The sequence below is a fragment of the Pteropus alecto genome, unplaced genomic scaffold, assembly GCF_000325575.1.
Source record: "Pteropus alecto unplaced genomic scaffold, ASM32557v1 scaffold75, whole genome shotgun sequence".
Lineage (NCBI taxonomy): Eukaryota > Metazoa > Chordata > Mammalia > Chiroptera > Pteropodidae > Pteropus > Pteropus alecto.
In genome coordinates this window covers 7,986,749-7,999,887 of record NW_006440638.1, presented here as the reverse complement: position 1 = coordinate 7,999,887, position 13,139 = coordinate 7,986,749, and the positions used below count along the sequence as shown (strand labels likewise).

General features: G+C 33.5%; 1 protein-coding gene across 1 annotated transcript in view; it reads right to left on the bottom strand.

The window, feature by feature from the left end:
* SHQ1 (SHQ1, H/ACA ribonucleoprotein assembly factor) overlaps positions 1 to 13,139 on the bottom strand; it is a 111,403-nt gene that overhangs the window by 67,977 nt on the left and 30,287 nt on the right. Inside the window, 5 exon segments of the mRNA XM_006917470.3 lie at positions 988 to 1,111; positions 3,163 to 3,216; positions 4,875 to 5,044; positions 7,870 to 7,876; positions 12,973 to 12,996. Coding sequence (XP_006917532.1) covers positions 988 to 1,111; positions 3,163 to 3,216; positions 4,875 to 5,044; positions 7,870 to 7,876; positions 12,973 to 12,996 — 379 coding nt within the window.

Genomic DNA, 13,139 nt, shown 5'->3' with positions numbered 1-13,139 from the left:
ACTAAAGGTTACACAGAAGTCAAAGAAAAACCTAGGTACACCTCTAGGAGGAAAAAACATTAGAGATGTGATTCTTCCTTTTAATCCAGTAGAGTCACCTGGATGTAAAGGGACGATCTTTCTTTCTATTCTCTTCTTATTAAGAAGTCTGAAAATTAAGTCCCCAGAAGCACTTTTATCTAAGGACAAAGGAACGATGAGACTCCCCAGGGGAGAATATAAGAAATTGCCATAAAGTACAGAACATGACTTTTAAATAAATGTGCCAGAACAGTACACAGAAATGGATGTTGTTCCTGACAAAGTCATTATCTTGGAAATTATATTCTTAATCCAAGGATGCTGTTATAGGCACTTTGGAATTTGTTGCAGAGCTTAGAATTTTCTACATCCTTAAAACTAGCAAATATTTGTCTTTTCAGGGTGGATTTAGCAATAGTCAAAAGTCCTCAGAGTAGCTATGCTTTTCTTTGGAAAGCCTTTCTTGACCTCCCAAATACAGGCTCCATGACTCATCCTAGTGGATCAATATACTACCCAATAATATATTGGAACTGCTTTTTAATTATTATCTGTCTTCCAAGCCAAACTATAAATTTCATATGAGGGGAAAATTTATCTTATGTATTAGTGTATCCACAATCCTAGCATAGTGCCTAGAAAATTACAGGCATCCACGAAAAACTGAATGATGCAATCTACTACAATACAAAATAGTTTGGCATATGGTATGTACCTTCTCTATTTACCTCCCCACTCCTTTCAGAAAAAAACGAGTACCACATCTCTCTGTGTGATTTGTGTGATTATATATCTGTATAGAGGGACTATTACTTTATATACCTGGAAGGAAGAAGTGGTTGGATTGAATGATTTTCATTACTAATTTATGTATAGAAAAAACAAATAAAAATCACTATTACTTCCTCAAAGTTTAAAAACGTATAACTTTTCATTCTCAATGTTGCAAGCACAATAATATCTTACCTAATTGCAATAGCTTTATAGTGTCTCTGCAGGCTTTCGTCACCAGCTTGAAATGACGATAAAGTGGGTAGCACAAAACTCTTCTTCCAAAAGACACCAGGATTTCATGAACATTAGTCCAAGTCTGTGAAGTATTTAAATAAGTAATCATTTCCATATTATGCAAACAAAAGCAAATAACAAAATATTCTCAATTAAAAATTATAAGTTTGGATTATCATTAAGCCATGTAGAAGAGAAATCTAAAACCATGAGACTTTCTGTATACCTCATAATAAAATATTTCATCTTAGCCTTTATAATTTCTCATATTTTATCAACATATCACAAATACTCCTTAAAAATCATATATGTAGCAGGAAAGTTTTAAAAGTCTCTGAAGAATTACAAATATGAATCTAAAACACATGGCACTAACAAAATACACATGCACATAAAAGACATTTCTAAATGATATATGTTTCATGTTTTTGTCTTTTGGACCATTCAAGATAGTGTAGATGAAAGATGTAGAACTCTTCAGGGAAGTATGTTCATAGTTACCCTGCCCCCACCCCTCATTTTGCTTTAAGCATGAGTAACACATGACATTTACTTTAGTAATTTGTTTTCATTTATCAACAAGAAAACAAGTGATTTCTGTGGGGAAAAGTGTTTTATCTTGAATAGTATTAAATAGATACCATTAGCAATTCAAAACTTACTGAAAAAACTAGACAAAGGCAATTTTCTACAAAATTGTTTTTAAAATGAGTTTTCATTTAAAAAAGTAACCTATATATAAAACTTAAGATATAAAATTAAAACTAAGAGAGCAGCATAATTTCTATGCATATTAATCCCTAATAAATGAGAGATCTGATTACTATTGAGTAACAAAGAATAGTTTATATTGAAAAATTATGAACTTTTAAAAAATTCTAGCAAAAAAATGAAATACTTATAAAAAGTTGACAGTCCTAAGTTCTCAAAAACAATTAAAATTTCAAAATAAAATCATAACTAAGTGAATTTATTCATTAGATTTTAATAACTGAACTATGGCATTACTCACCAACTACTTTGTTTTTATCATAATCAACGCAATTACTACAAAAACCAGTTTCTCCATTTTATGCTGATGATAGTACATAGAACCCAAAGGAAATCTAGAGAACGGCACTTCTCCATCTTTAATATGCATATGAATCCTTGGAGATCTTGCTACAGATTCTGATTCAGTGGGTCTGGACTGATACTCTGTCCTGCTAACAAGCTCTCAGCCGAGGTCAAGCTATTGGTCCATGGACCATTCTTGGAGTAGCAAGAGTCTCTGAAAGTTAAGTGTTTCAGTTTCTGTTTACATCTAATCTATTTATTCTTTGAACAAAGTGATGCCATGAAACGACCTTGATTTTACAATTTAAAATGTATCTAGGATTTAAACTAGAAAATAAAGGTGTTGTCTTCACTTGATACAATATCAATTATTTAAATTGACACTTTTTTAAGCTTCTACTTTTAATTACTGTTTTGATGAACAACAGTGTTCAAAACTGGTAAAAGATACCATCCTCTGATGTTTTTGGTAAAACCTACACAACTATTTTCTAGAAAACATATGTAAAAATAATTATTACAATATTAAAAGTTATTAGATCTAATCACAGTAATTGTAGGACCTAAGTTATTTAAGCTAGATGATCTAAGTTTCCTCATCTATAAAATATCAATAATACTTCATACAGACTCACTGAAAGGAACTGGTGAGGTAATACATATAAAATATTTAGCAGTCTTTGGTGGTCAGTAAGTGGCAGCTAGGACTATTATCACCTAGGTTTGCTTCCCATTTTTGAGCTCTGAGCCTCAATATTTGCCAACTTACAAACATGACTCAAACTCCATCCCACATCCTCCTCCAACAGACCATGTGCCCATTCTTTTTCCCTCTCCTGATTTCCAAAATACCCGACCTGGTTTCATTATATACTATGATTAGAGTAAGAGTAACAAATGGAATCAGAATTTTATTTAAAAGATAGTAAAACGACGACAAAAAAAAAAAAATCTTGTACAATAAAGCTTCCATTTTTCAAAAATTCAAGGAATTGCTTGAATTACCCAAAATGAACTAATGACACAGAAAACTTTCTAAACAAACAAAATCTAAATAATTGCAACTAAAAATCATACCTCAAACCAGCACAATGTTGGACTCAGCTTTCTGATATTCCATGCAGATTCAACCTTTATTTGTTTTAGGGAAAAGAATACTATCTCATTAGAGGTATAGTCATTTAAAAATAAAACAAATATATCCATTTATTCAACTACTATGTGGGTAATGTTGACATATATGAGAACTAAGAAGTATTTATGATTGCAAAAAATAATTGCTGATGCAGATGCTATCAAAGACATGTTTCTGTCTACTTTCCTTGGGATTTTATAAAATAAAGCTTTTCCACTGATAAGAATCCCAAAACACAAAAGCAAATAAGCAGGGCTTTGAAAGTAAAAATTAAAGCAAAGCAATGCTTGCTCAGTTCCCGTCCTTCTCAACTAAGTTACTTGCTATAAATAATCTACCAAAGGACTCAAAGATAGTGTTGAAGTGCTATGTGTGGCAAAAAGCTGCTCAAGAATTTGGCCTTTCAAAGAATGAGTGTGAGAATAAGTATATTCTAAAGAAGGTTTTGAAGTTGAAAGACTTCATAATTTCATATATGCAAATACAAGAATAAAAAATGGTAAACTGCACCAAGTATAACTAAACACTCTCATTTATCATCTCAATAATATGAAGTACTTTTTGTCAAAGAAAACATTTTCTCCAACTGAAGTATCTTTAAAAACAATGAGTGAAAACAAAAAGCATTTTCAATAATAGTAGGCCCTTGATACACTCATTAATATTTATTTTGGAGTCAAATGCAAATCTCAAGAGTTATCTTTTAAATTTTCAGAATCATGAAAACAAAAAATTTAACACATAAATCCTAATCCTAAAACTATGCTAATGCTATGATGTTAAGGCAGATTAAATAGTAATATATACATTATGACCCAATGTAAAAAATATACAAACATGTACACAATGAAAGAGACTAGAAGAGATATATTACCTTATAACAGCAGCTTTTGCTGATGGCTGAGATTACAGGAAATTCTGAATACTTTCTTCATGTGTGTATTTCCCTTTATAATGATGTGAACTATTTGTGTAATTTTAAAAAAAGAAAAGCATATGCTCAGCTCAAGAATAACCCTTTGAGCAATGATAATTATAAATAGCTGCAGGGGCATGTTAACCACGAAGACTTCCTTTTGGTTTTCCAGCCTTTTTTTTTTTTTTTTAATTTAGGTGAGAAAAAAATTTAGCTCTTTACTTACAAAATCAAATGTGGTTCAAGAGATAAAATCAAGTCTATGTTATTATTTTTAAAAAGATCATTTAAGAATACTAATGTACTTTACAACAGGATTTCTTTAGAAAGATTCCTTTTCTTATAAAATGCTATACCTTGCATCTGCTAATTGACAGCGCAGAGAAAGAATATAAATGTGTACAGTAAAGTTCACCCTTGCCAACATCAAATATCATGTGGCAACAGCCCTCTTATTTGGTCAATTTATCTCCTAAAGGTCCTTTTTCTCTACCCTCAGCTTTACTTCCCCCCTCTGCTATCTGTAAAAGCTAACGTCAAGAGAGAAGATAAAGAGACCAAGCAAGCATTATGTTTTCATGTTGGTACCCACCACCAACATACATGTACCTCTTCCTGAAGAATTCCCTAAGTAACTAATCATAACAGGCCTAACTCTCAATTAGAGGAATGATGTCTTAATACAATTTACTTAGTACAATAGTCTATGCCAACAAGCACAGACACAAATGCACTTACATTCTTCTCTCCTTCAGTGACACGAATTTCATAGCAATATGCCAGAAGGATATCAATCAAACTGTAGTACACTTGACGATGGGCTCTCTTGCCCAGCAGGTAAGATTTATTGACAAATTTTCGTAGCTGATATTTCTCTTCTTCAGAAAAAGACACTGGAAGAAAATGTACTTAAAAATTAGATGCTCCTTTCAGTTTTATAGAACCCTCAATATTGAAGATTTGTCAAAATCAGAACTTTGATTATAGAAACTGAAATAAAGTTATTTAACTCCGGATATATAAACAACTTTTTAGCTAGACTTCATGATTTTATTAAGGCCTAAGCATTTGCTCAAACCCTAGTAAGGATAAATAAAAAAGAAATGTCTAAACAATATCTATTCCTTATTTCCAGACACCTCTCACCTTTTTTTGCTACACTGTTCTATATTCAAGACATCTAAATATCTGAGTTACTGACTTAAAAATTAATATATTTTGACAAAAGAAAACATGAAATGGCTAAACAAATCACTGTAAATATTCACTATCCATTTTGAAAGTTCTATACAAAAAAATGAATATTTCCATATATTAGTCGATTTTTAGTACATGGTATTAATATTCTTTATACATGAAAAAAGTTATACAAAAATACACAAATATGACCATATTACACATATTAGACTTATGAGAAGATGATGCTTCTTTTCAACATAGTCTGTTCTTCTTTTCTTCTTTCACATGGCACCTCTTTTCATCTTCATCAACAACCTCCTCCACGTTAAAAAATTAGTATATATCATTTCATTTTTCTTGACAATCATGTAACCACAAACCCCAAAACATATATACATAGCAGTTTATACCTCCCTCTACCCAAAGAATTAGATTATTTTTCTCCATCTATCCTATTTCACCCAACAGTATCTCTGGCAAACTTCTCCAAGTTAATTGGTACTTAGCTAATTTTCGTAAAGGAGTAGAATATTCCATGGTGTAGCATGCTCTATCCAGCCACTCCCCATACTAATGGGCATTCACTTTGCTACCAGTTTTCTGCCACTGCTAATAATGCTGCATTATTTAAAGGCTATAACTTTCCTTTCTAATAGTCATAAACAGAAGTTCCCTTTCCTACACATACCTGTCATCCCCTCCCAGCAATAAATGTAGCATCTTTTTTTCATTGTTTCCAACTTAATGAATAGAAAATGACTGCAGTAGGGAGAATCCTAAGATGACCACCAATGAGTTACATCATCTGAGTGTGGTCAGAACCTGTGACTTGCTTCTATCCAAAAGAATATGGCAAAGGTGGTAAGACAGTCACTGTCATGATTATAGTTTGTTATTAGCAGAGTGGAGCCAGAGATTTGCCCGCCGGTTTTGAAGAAATAAGATGCCATGTTGTAAGAAAGCTATGTGAGAGGGAACTGTAGGGGTCCCTAAGATCTGAAAGTTGCCCCAGCTGACAACCAACAAGACCAAGGGGCCTCAGTCCTATGGCCCCAGTTCTACAGCCTCAGGAGCGGAATTCTGCCAACCCTCACATAAACTTAGAAGAGGACCCTGAGAACAGCTGAAAACACTTACTTTAAAAAGAAAAAAAAAAAAGATGGTCATATTTGTTTATAGCCTTGCAAGACTCTGAGCAGATGACCCAACTAAACCATACCTGACTCCTGACCCACAAAAATTAAATTATATTAGGACTGTTTCAAATTTGAGGTCATTTCTTATGCAATAAGAGAAAACTAATACAGTAACACAACATTGTTTCTTCAATTATTATTTCTCTAACTGCTAAACTTTGAGCATTATTTCAAAGATTTGCTGGCAATTTGGCTTTGCTCTCCTGTGAATTGCCCACTTTTGTATTTTGCCCACTTTTTTCTATTGTATGGCTTGTCAATTTAAATTAAGAACTCTTTGTCTATTATTGATACGAACCCTAGTCATCTCTCCAAATCTACTGCATTTCTACTGACTTTGTTCATGGTATCTTGTAACACTGAATTATTTTTTTTGTGTAGCCAATATGTCCTTCTTTAAAAAAAAAAAAGTCTGGATCTATAGCCTTCAATAGGGTTTCCCCAATTCCTGAAGTATATAAAAGTTTCTTTTTCTAGATTTACTGTTTCCTTTTTTAAATTTAATCCACTTTAATCCACTTGAAAGTCGTCTTTTCATATGTTTTAAGGTTTCAGTTAATTCCATATGAAAAGTTGTGTGCCAGCACAATTTGTTCAGTAATCCAACTTTTCCCACTGTACTGAATGACTTTATAAAATAAATTTGTTGCTTTTCTTGCTAAAAATTACTTCAAAGCATTTGACATTTTCCCACTTCCATTATTAAATACAATTAACAGAAGAGGGAAAAGCTACCTTACCAAACTACTGAGACCAAAAAACAGCAAACTAAAATATTTAAATGCTAATGGTTAAAAAAAAATATATATCTACATTGGTAAGGAAAGAAGGTATGAGACTGTAGTTCCTTCTAAGTTTCCTTTGATTCCTACAATTTAGGTAAACTATCATAAAGTATGTATCTTCTCACATTAACAAAACATGAGCATTAATGGTTCCTCATCACTACACACAGAAAGTAAAATACAACTTGTCTTACAGCAAGATTTACAGAAAAAAAAATCAGCTAACAACATATATGTGGCTCAGGATGGCAAGCACCTTCTTTCCTAGATAGTATAAGTTCCTAGCTAGTATAAGTAAAAAATATGAACTAATAATTGTCCTAGAGAGATTTTTAAAGAAACATATATACCTAGATATTTTAAGTTACTTTAAACAAAAGTGTTATCAATCTCTTACCTTAGCTTAAATAAGATAGAAGTTTCTTTCTAATGCTACTATCCTGAATGAAAGATGAAGGATTGGTGGGGCATTTGCATCTTCATAATATGACTTCCATCTATGGGTTCAAGACAGCTACTCCAAGTTTTTAGCTTTTTCTAACCAATGAGAAAGCAGAATAAGATGGCAAGCACCTTCTTTCTAAAGACTAGCTCCAGAAAGTGCACATAGTACTTCCACTCACTTCTCATCCTCCAGAACTTAGTCAAATGACCACATCCAGAGGCAAGGAAAGGAAATGCAATCACTAGCTGAGTGGTCATGAGCTCAGCTCCAATTCAGGAAGCCTCTTACGGTAGAAGGACTAATAAAAGACACCTGGCTGTTTCCACCACCTTTTTGGAGACCAAAAATTATTAAATTGCCTTTTTAATATTCCCAAACCATGCTCTGGATAACTAGCTGCCCAGCCCCTTTCTGTCTCTGCTCAACAGAAGACTGTCCTTCTGTTCATCACAACTGGGCAAAAGCCAGAAGGAAGAGAATATGACAACTCACAGATGATGGCCCCTTTTAACAGAGTTTTCCAAACTCACTTATATTCTCTTTTAGGAGCCTTAAGGTTAACATGGCTTCTTTCTGTTTAAGGCTTTCTTCCAGCAGTTTTACAGCCTGTCCTCTGGGAAAAAACAACTTATACACACTTATTTGAAATTACTAGAAGCAATATTCCTTTGCTCATTAAAATACACACAGAACAACAACAACAACAAAAGCCAGGTTTTGAAATGTATTTTTATAATTATCTTTTCAACCATGTTAAAAATCCTATGTTTAAAAGATGTTTAAAAAAATGTATTTATACAAGCATTGCTTTTTCATAAACAAATAACTATGAGAATGCATTTATTTAATTTGCTGGCCAGCAACATAAAGAAATGTGTGTATTCTAAAACTTTACACAGGTAGGTGTCAGGTGAAGCATTCTTTAAAAACTGACATTTAAAAACAAAATAAGACATAAACTGGGAGTTGATTGTCTCATTAAAGGCACATATGAAGATCTTTAATTTAAACAGAAGCACTCCGTTCATCTAAAGCAATTTGATTTAAGGAAACTCTAAGAAGGAACATACTCACTGCATGAAGGAAGTAAAGTATACCTGACAAAGTATTGTAAGACTCTTAGTATACCGCAAGAAGGTCTGAGACAGTATTTCCTTAGGTATAGTTTTTGAGACATTCATTAATTTAGCTAATAATATAAAAGTACCAAGTGTTCATAATGATATTATCTCACTAGAGAAAAGCTTTTATATCATAGGTGACAAATAGACTTCTTCTTTCACATAATTCTGAATCACAACGTATGCCCAGAACTGTTAAACAATACATCAACTCATTTACGTGCTGATTCCTTCATTCTTAAGTAATCACACCTGTTTACACTTAATGATTTATAAAGGGTGACCTGGGAACTGGAGGTGACAATGTTACATTACCCACAAGTGCTTCCACATATCATAGGTCACTCTCCATGACTATAGATAAGAAAAGCCTACTTGAACATACTCTTCTGAATTACTGGATGCCAGGTGCCCTTAGCCTTTCCTTAAAACACCATGACCTCTTTCTGAGTGTTTTTAAGTTCTATTTTGGTCTAAGGGGTTCATTAATAATACACGGACATATTTAAATTCTGAAATTCAAGCAGAGACACCAGAGATGATAAATAACAATAACAACAAACCAGAAAATCACTAGAAAAACCAAAAGTCTGAGCTCTCCAAAGCCTTTTTTTATTAGAGTTATAAATCACATCATCCAAAAGGGAACTTGGGGAGGTTTGCACACAGTCAGGTCTAACTGGGCAGCAACAGTAAAAATAACTAGAGATGCAGTGCCAACAATACTTGGATGATTGCCGCCATGAGTAACATTTGTCAAGCATATGTGTGACTTAGCTATACTACAAAGCAGCTTTGCTCTGTAGTTCACAACACTTCAATTAATTATACTTCTATAAATAATCTACAGTCATACAAAAGCCAGCTGAAAGCTAAATTTATTTAGGGTAGAAACTGGTGCCCTGACATTGAAGCAAATGGCCCAAGACCACTGTCCAACATTAAAAACCCCATCAATACATTTGAAGACTGCAAAGAGGCTCCCACCAAAATGGAAAGTGATCTTACTTCCCTGAGAACATCTTCTAGTTTAGTTACTTTTAAATATTCCCTTCTGTCTAAATCCCCCTCCCAAATATTCTTGTTTTCCATGGGTCAACAATTAAATTATCCATGATCTGGCTCCTCTCAGAGGAATGCAAACTATTATATTGTATGCTTTCTGGAAACAGGTCATGGGAACCCAGGTCACGGGAACCAGAAGAAAATGTGCTACATTCAAACCCTCTGTCTAAATGTGTAGCCCTACAATGCTACAACTCTCAAAGCTGAGACAGACAGTTCCTACTATAAACACTGAAGAGCTCATTGGATGCCAAACAGGATGATGTCCCCGCTAGGAAGTTCAGTGACTATAAATGCAATGTGGTGCCATAACAAGCTATCATGTGCCAAGATTCTTGGGCTGAAATTAACCACTGAAAGACAAAACGAGAAATGTGGCAAGTCCATTCACATGAAACCAAAGCTCAGTGGGAGCACAGCATTTAACACTTCCATTTACATGCTTTTGAGAAGGAATATCAGAATCATTACAAAACTGATGATATTAATAAAAGTTTCCATGTTGTAACTCAGGGCTATGATGAAAATGACAAGGATCAAAAGGTTTATCTAGAATTCAAAACAATCCAGCTTAATATTTTATTATAAGGATGAGTCAAACTTGCACTCCTCACTTGAAATGTTATATGTGCCTGGCAACATCAGACAAGGGAGCATAAAAGAGGCAACACACCACTGTGGTGACACAGAGAGGAAGGAGGCCCAGAGGCAAAGAAAAACGGAGAAGAGCAAGGGGAAACTACAGCAGCAGCATGTTCCTTGAGCAGGCTGAGAATTTTAAGGTCTAATTCTTGGTTTATTTCTTTTCTCTCATATTTTATTCTGGTTCAACACATTTCAATTTATTCCTCCAATTCTGGGTGTCTCAAACATTTGAACAAGGGAGAAAAAATTGAAAGAAGAATCTTGCTAACAAAGAACTTCCCTTTAAAACTTTGTAAATGTACAAAAAAGTGAGAGAAGCCATTCGATTTCTGGCTCTTCTGCCACTGATTTTACTCTGTTATAATAATTTCTAAAATTACAATATGCTAAGGATTTTAAATATATCATCTTATTCAAACCTCAAGACAACTCTGTGAGGTAGGTATAGGATTTCCACAGCAACCCAGTGAGAACTTCAAGCTCACACAGCTAGCCTGTGGTGGAGCTAGGCGTTAAACCCCAAGTCCTATATTTAGCTTATATCTTATCCTTAACCCAATAGTTGGCACATCTAGAAAAGGTACTTTCTGTACAACACACAGCATAAATTCTTCTACCTTAGATCACACGCCCTTGCTATTTTTAAAGGTGATTTTTAGAATGAATCATCACTCTAGCTGAGCAGACTATAATTGTTCTTGAAGCACCATTCTAGAAATATGCCATGGGTCAGATGAAGATGAAAGGTCAGGAGGGCTGGTGGTTAAAAGGACGAACTGGCTTAATCTGTTAAAATTATACATAGAGAACTAGCTCAAAGCACGGCTGACATAGAAAACAGAACCTAGAACAAGCTACCATTAATTAAAGTTTAGCAAGTTAGAATTTAATCAAACGTAATGCCTTCTCTTGATTTTTAGAGCAACTAGCTCACCCTTGTGGACAGAAAACTGTGCAACCATACCACCTCATTAAAATACTGCACTAAAATTGGGGAAACATTCAGACTAGTAGATAGCCTTGATGATTTAAATGTGAGCAAACTTTCTGAGCAGATTTGCATGGCATATACAGTTAACTATCTATAATGTATTAGCAATATTATATCTGAAAAATTTGTCTATATAATGTAGGAAGTCTCTGAAAGATTCTTAAACTCAAATATAAAACCAAGGATTTTTTGAAAACAATGTAACAAGAGTCATTATTTATAAATAAGTTTCTGTTGTAGAGGAGTCTATTCTAAAAGATTACAGTTGCAATTTTTCAATCTGGTAGAAATTACCTAAACTCTAACAAAAACTAACTACAAAAATATTTACCGTAGTATTTATTTGTTCTATAAATATTTTGAGTACCTATTATATAACAGGCACTATGCTCGACAACAGATAAAGAATAATAGGCTAATGCATGGCTTTACAAAAATCTAAATATGTCATGCAACAGAGATGTTCCAGCTACTTCAGATTGAGTGGTCAAAAGAAGCCACTACAGAAAACCGTAAACAACCTGAATTTCCAACAATAGTAAACAGCCCAAATGTCTATCAATCATAATAAAAATATACAGCAGAATGCCAGGCAGACATTAAAAGCTGTGGGTAGAATTTTAAGTGCTGATATGTAAGATGTACAACATATACTACAAACTGGAGAAAGGATAGTAAAAAGAGAATGTATATGAATCTATGTGTATAAATTTCTTAAAGCGAATATTTAGATGTGGGTATAAGTATTAAAAATACCCCAAAATTATCAAGTGATTACTTTCAGGAAGCAAAATTCGTAGTGTGGAGATTCTATATTCCATTTAATGTGTGTGTGTGTTCCTTTTATTTAAACACTGAAAGTTTATTTTTAATATATAAATAAAAGCCAAATGAGTACAACAGAAACATGGACATTCTACTCTTGATCTACCTTAAACTGTTATAATTCCAATTTACAGACCTAACATACTAACCTCCCACTTAGAAAAGGTAGTAATAAAATAACCATCTAAGAAAGAATTCTTTGTGGTTAACATTTGGCTAAATGTTAAATATCACACAGCCATCTCCTGTGGCTCATAAAACCCCCCAGGCTCAGCTTTCATTGGTAAAAATTGGCTACTTGCTCTAAGGTACAAATATGAGGATAACTATTCCCACTTCTATATAAAACCACTTATGACAAAATTGGGGAGGACATATCAAATTTATTCAACAAACAAAGGGAATGAAAACTAGGTCTTCTCTCACCATTACTAACACTCAAATGCCCTTCCCACAGAGGAATGTTCAGAACTCTCAAGTGGATCCCTCAACAACTACATATGTCTTATGTGTTAATGTCCCTGATTTACTAAAAACAAAAAAATTTATAAATTAATCCCCAATTATTCAAAAGTAAAACATACTTCAAAAGAATTTTCAAGATAAGTCTAATTATTGAGTGGCATTTTCCAGCCTTGGTTGAAGACCCCATTTCCAAAATTAGAAAACCAAAATAATATCTTCACTCTATGAGGCCATTACAATTATGTGCTTAATAACAAGAGAAAGCAGTAAACCGATGAGCCTATTT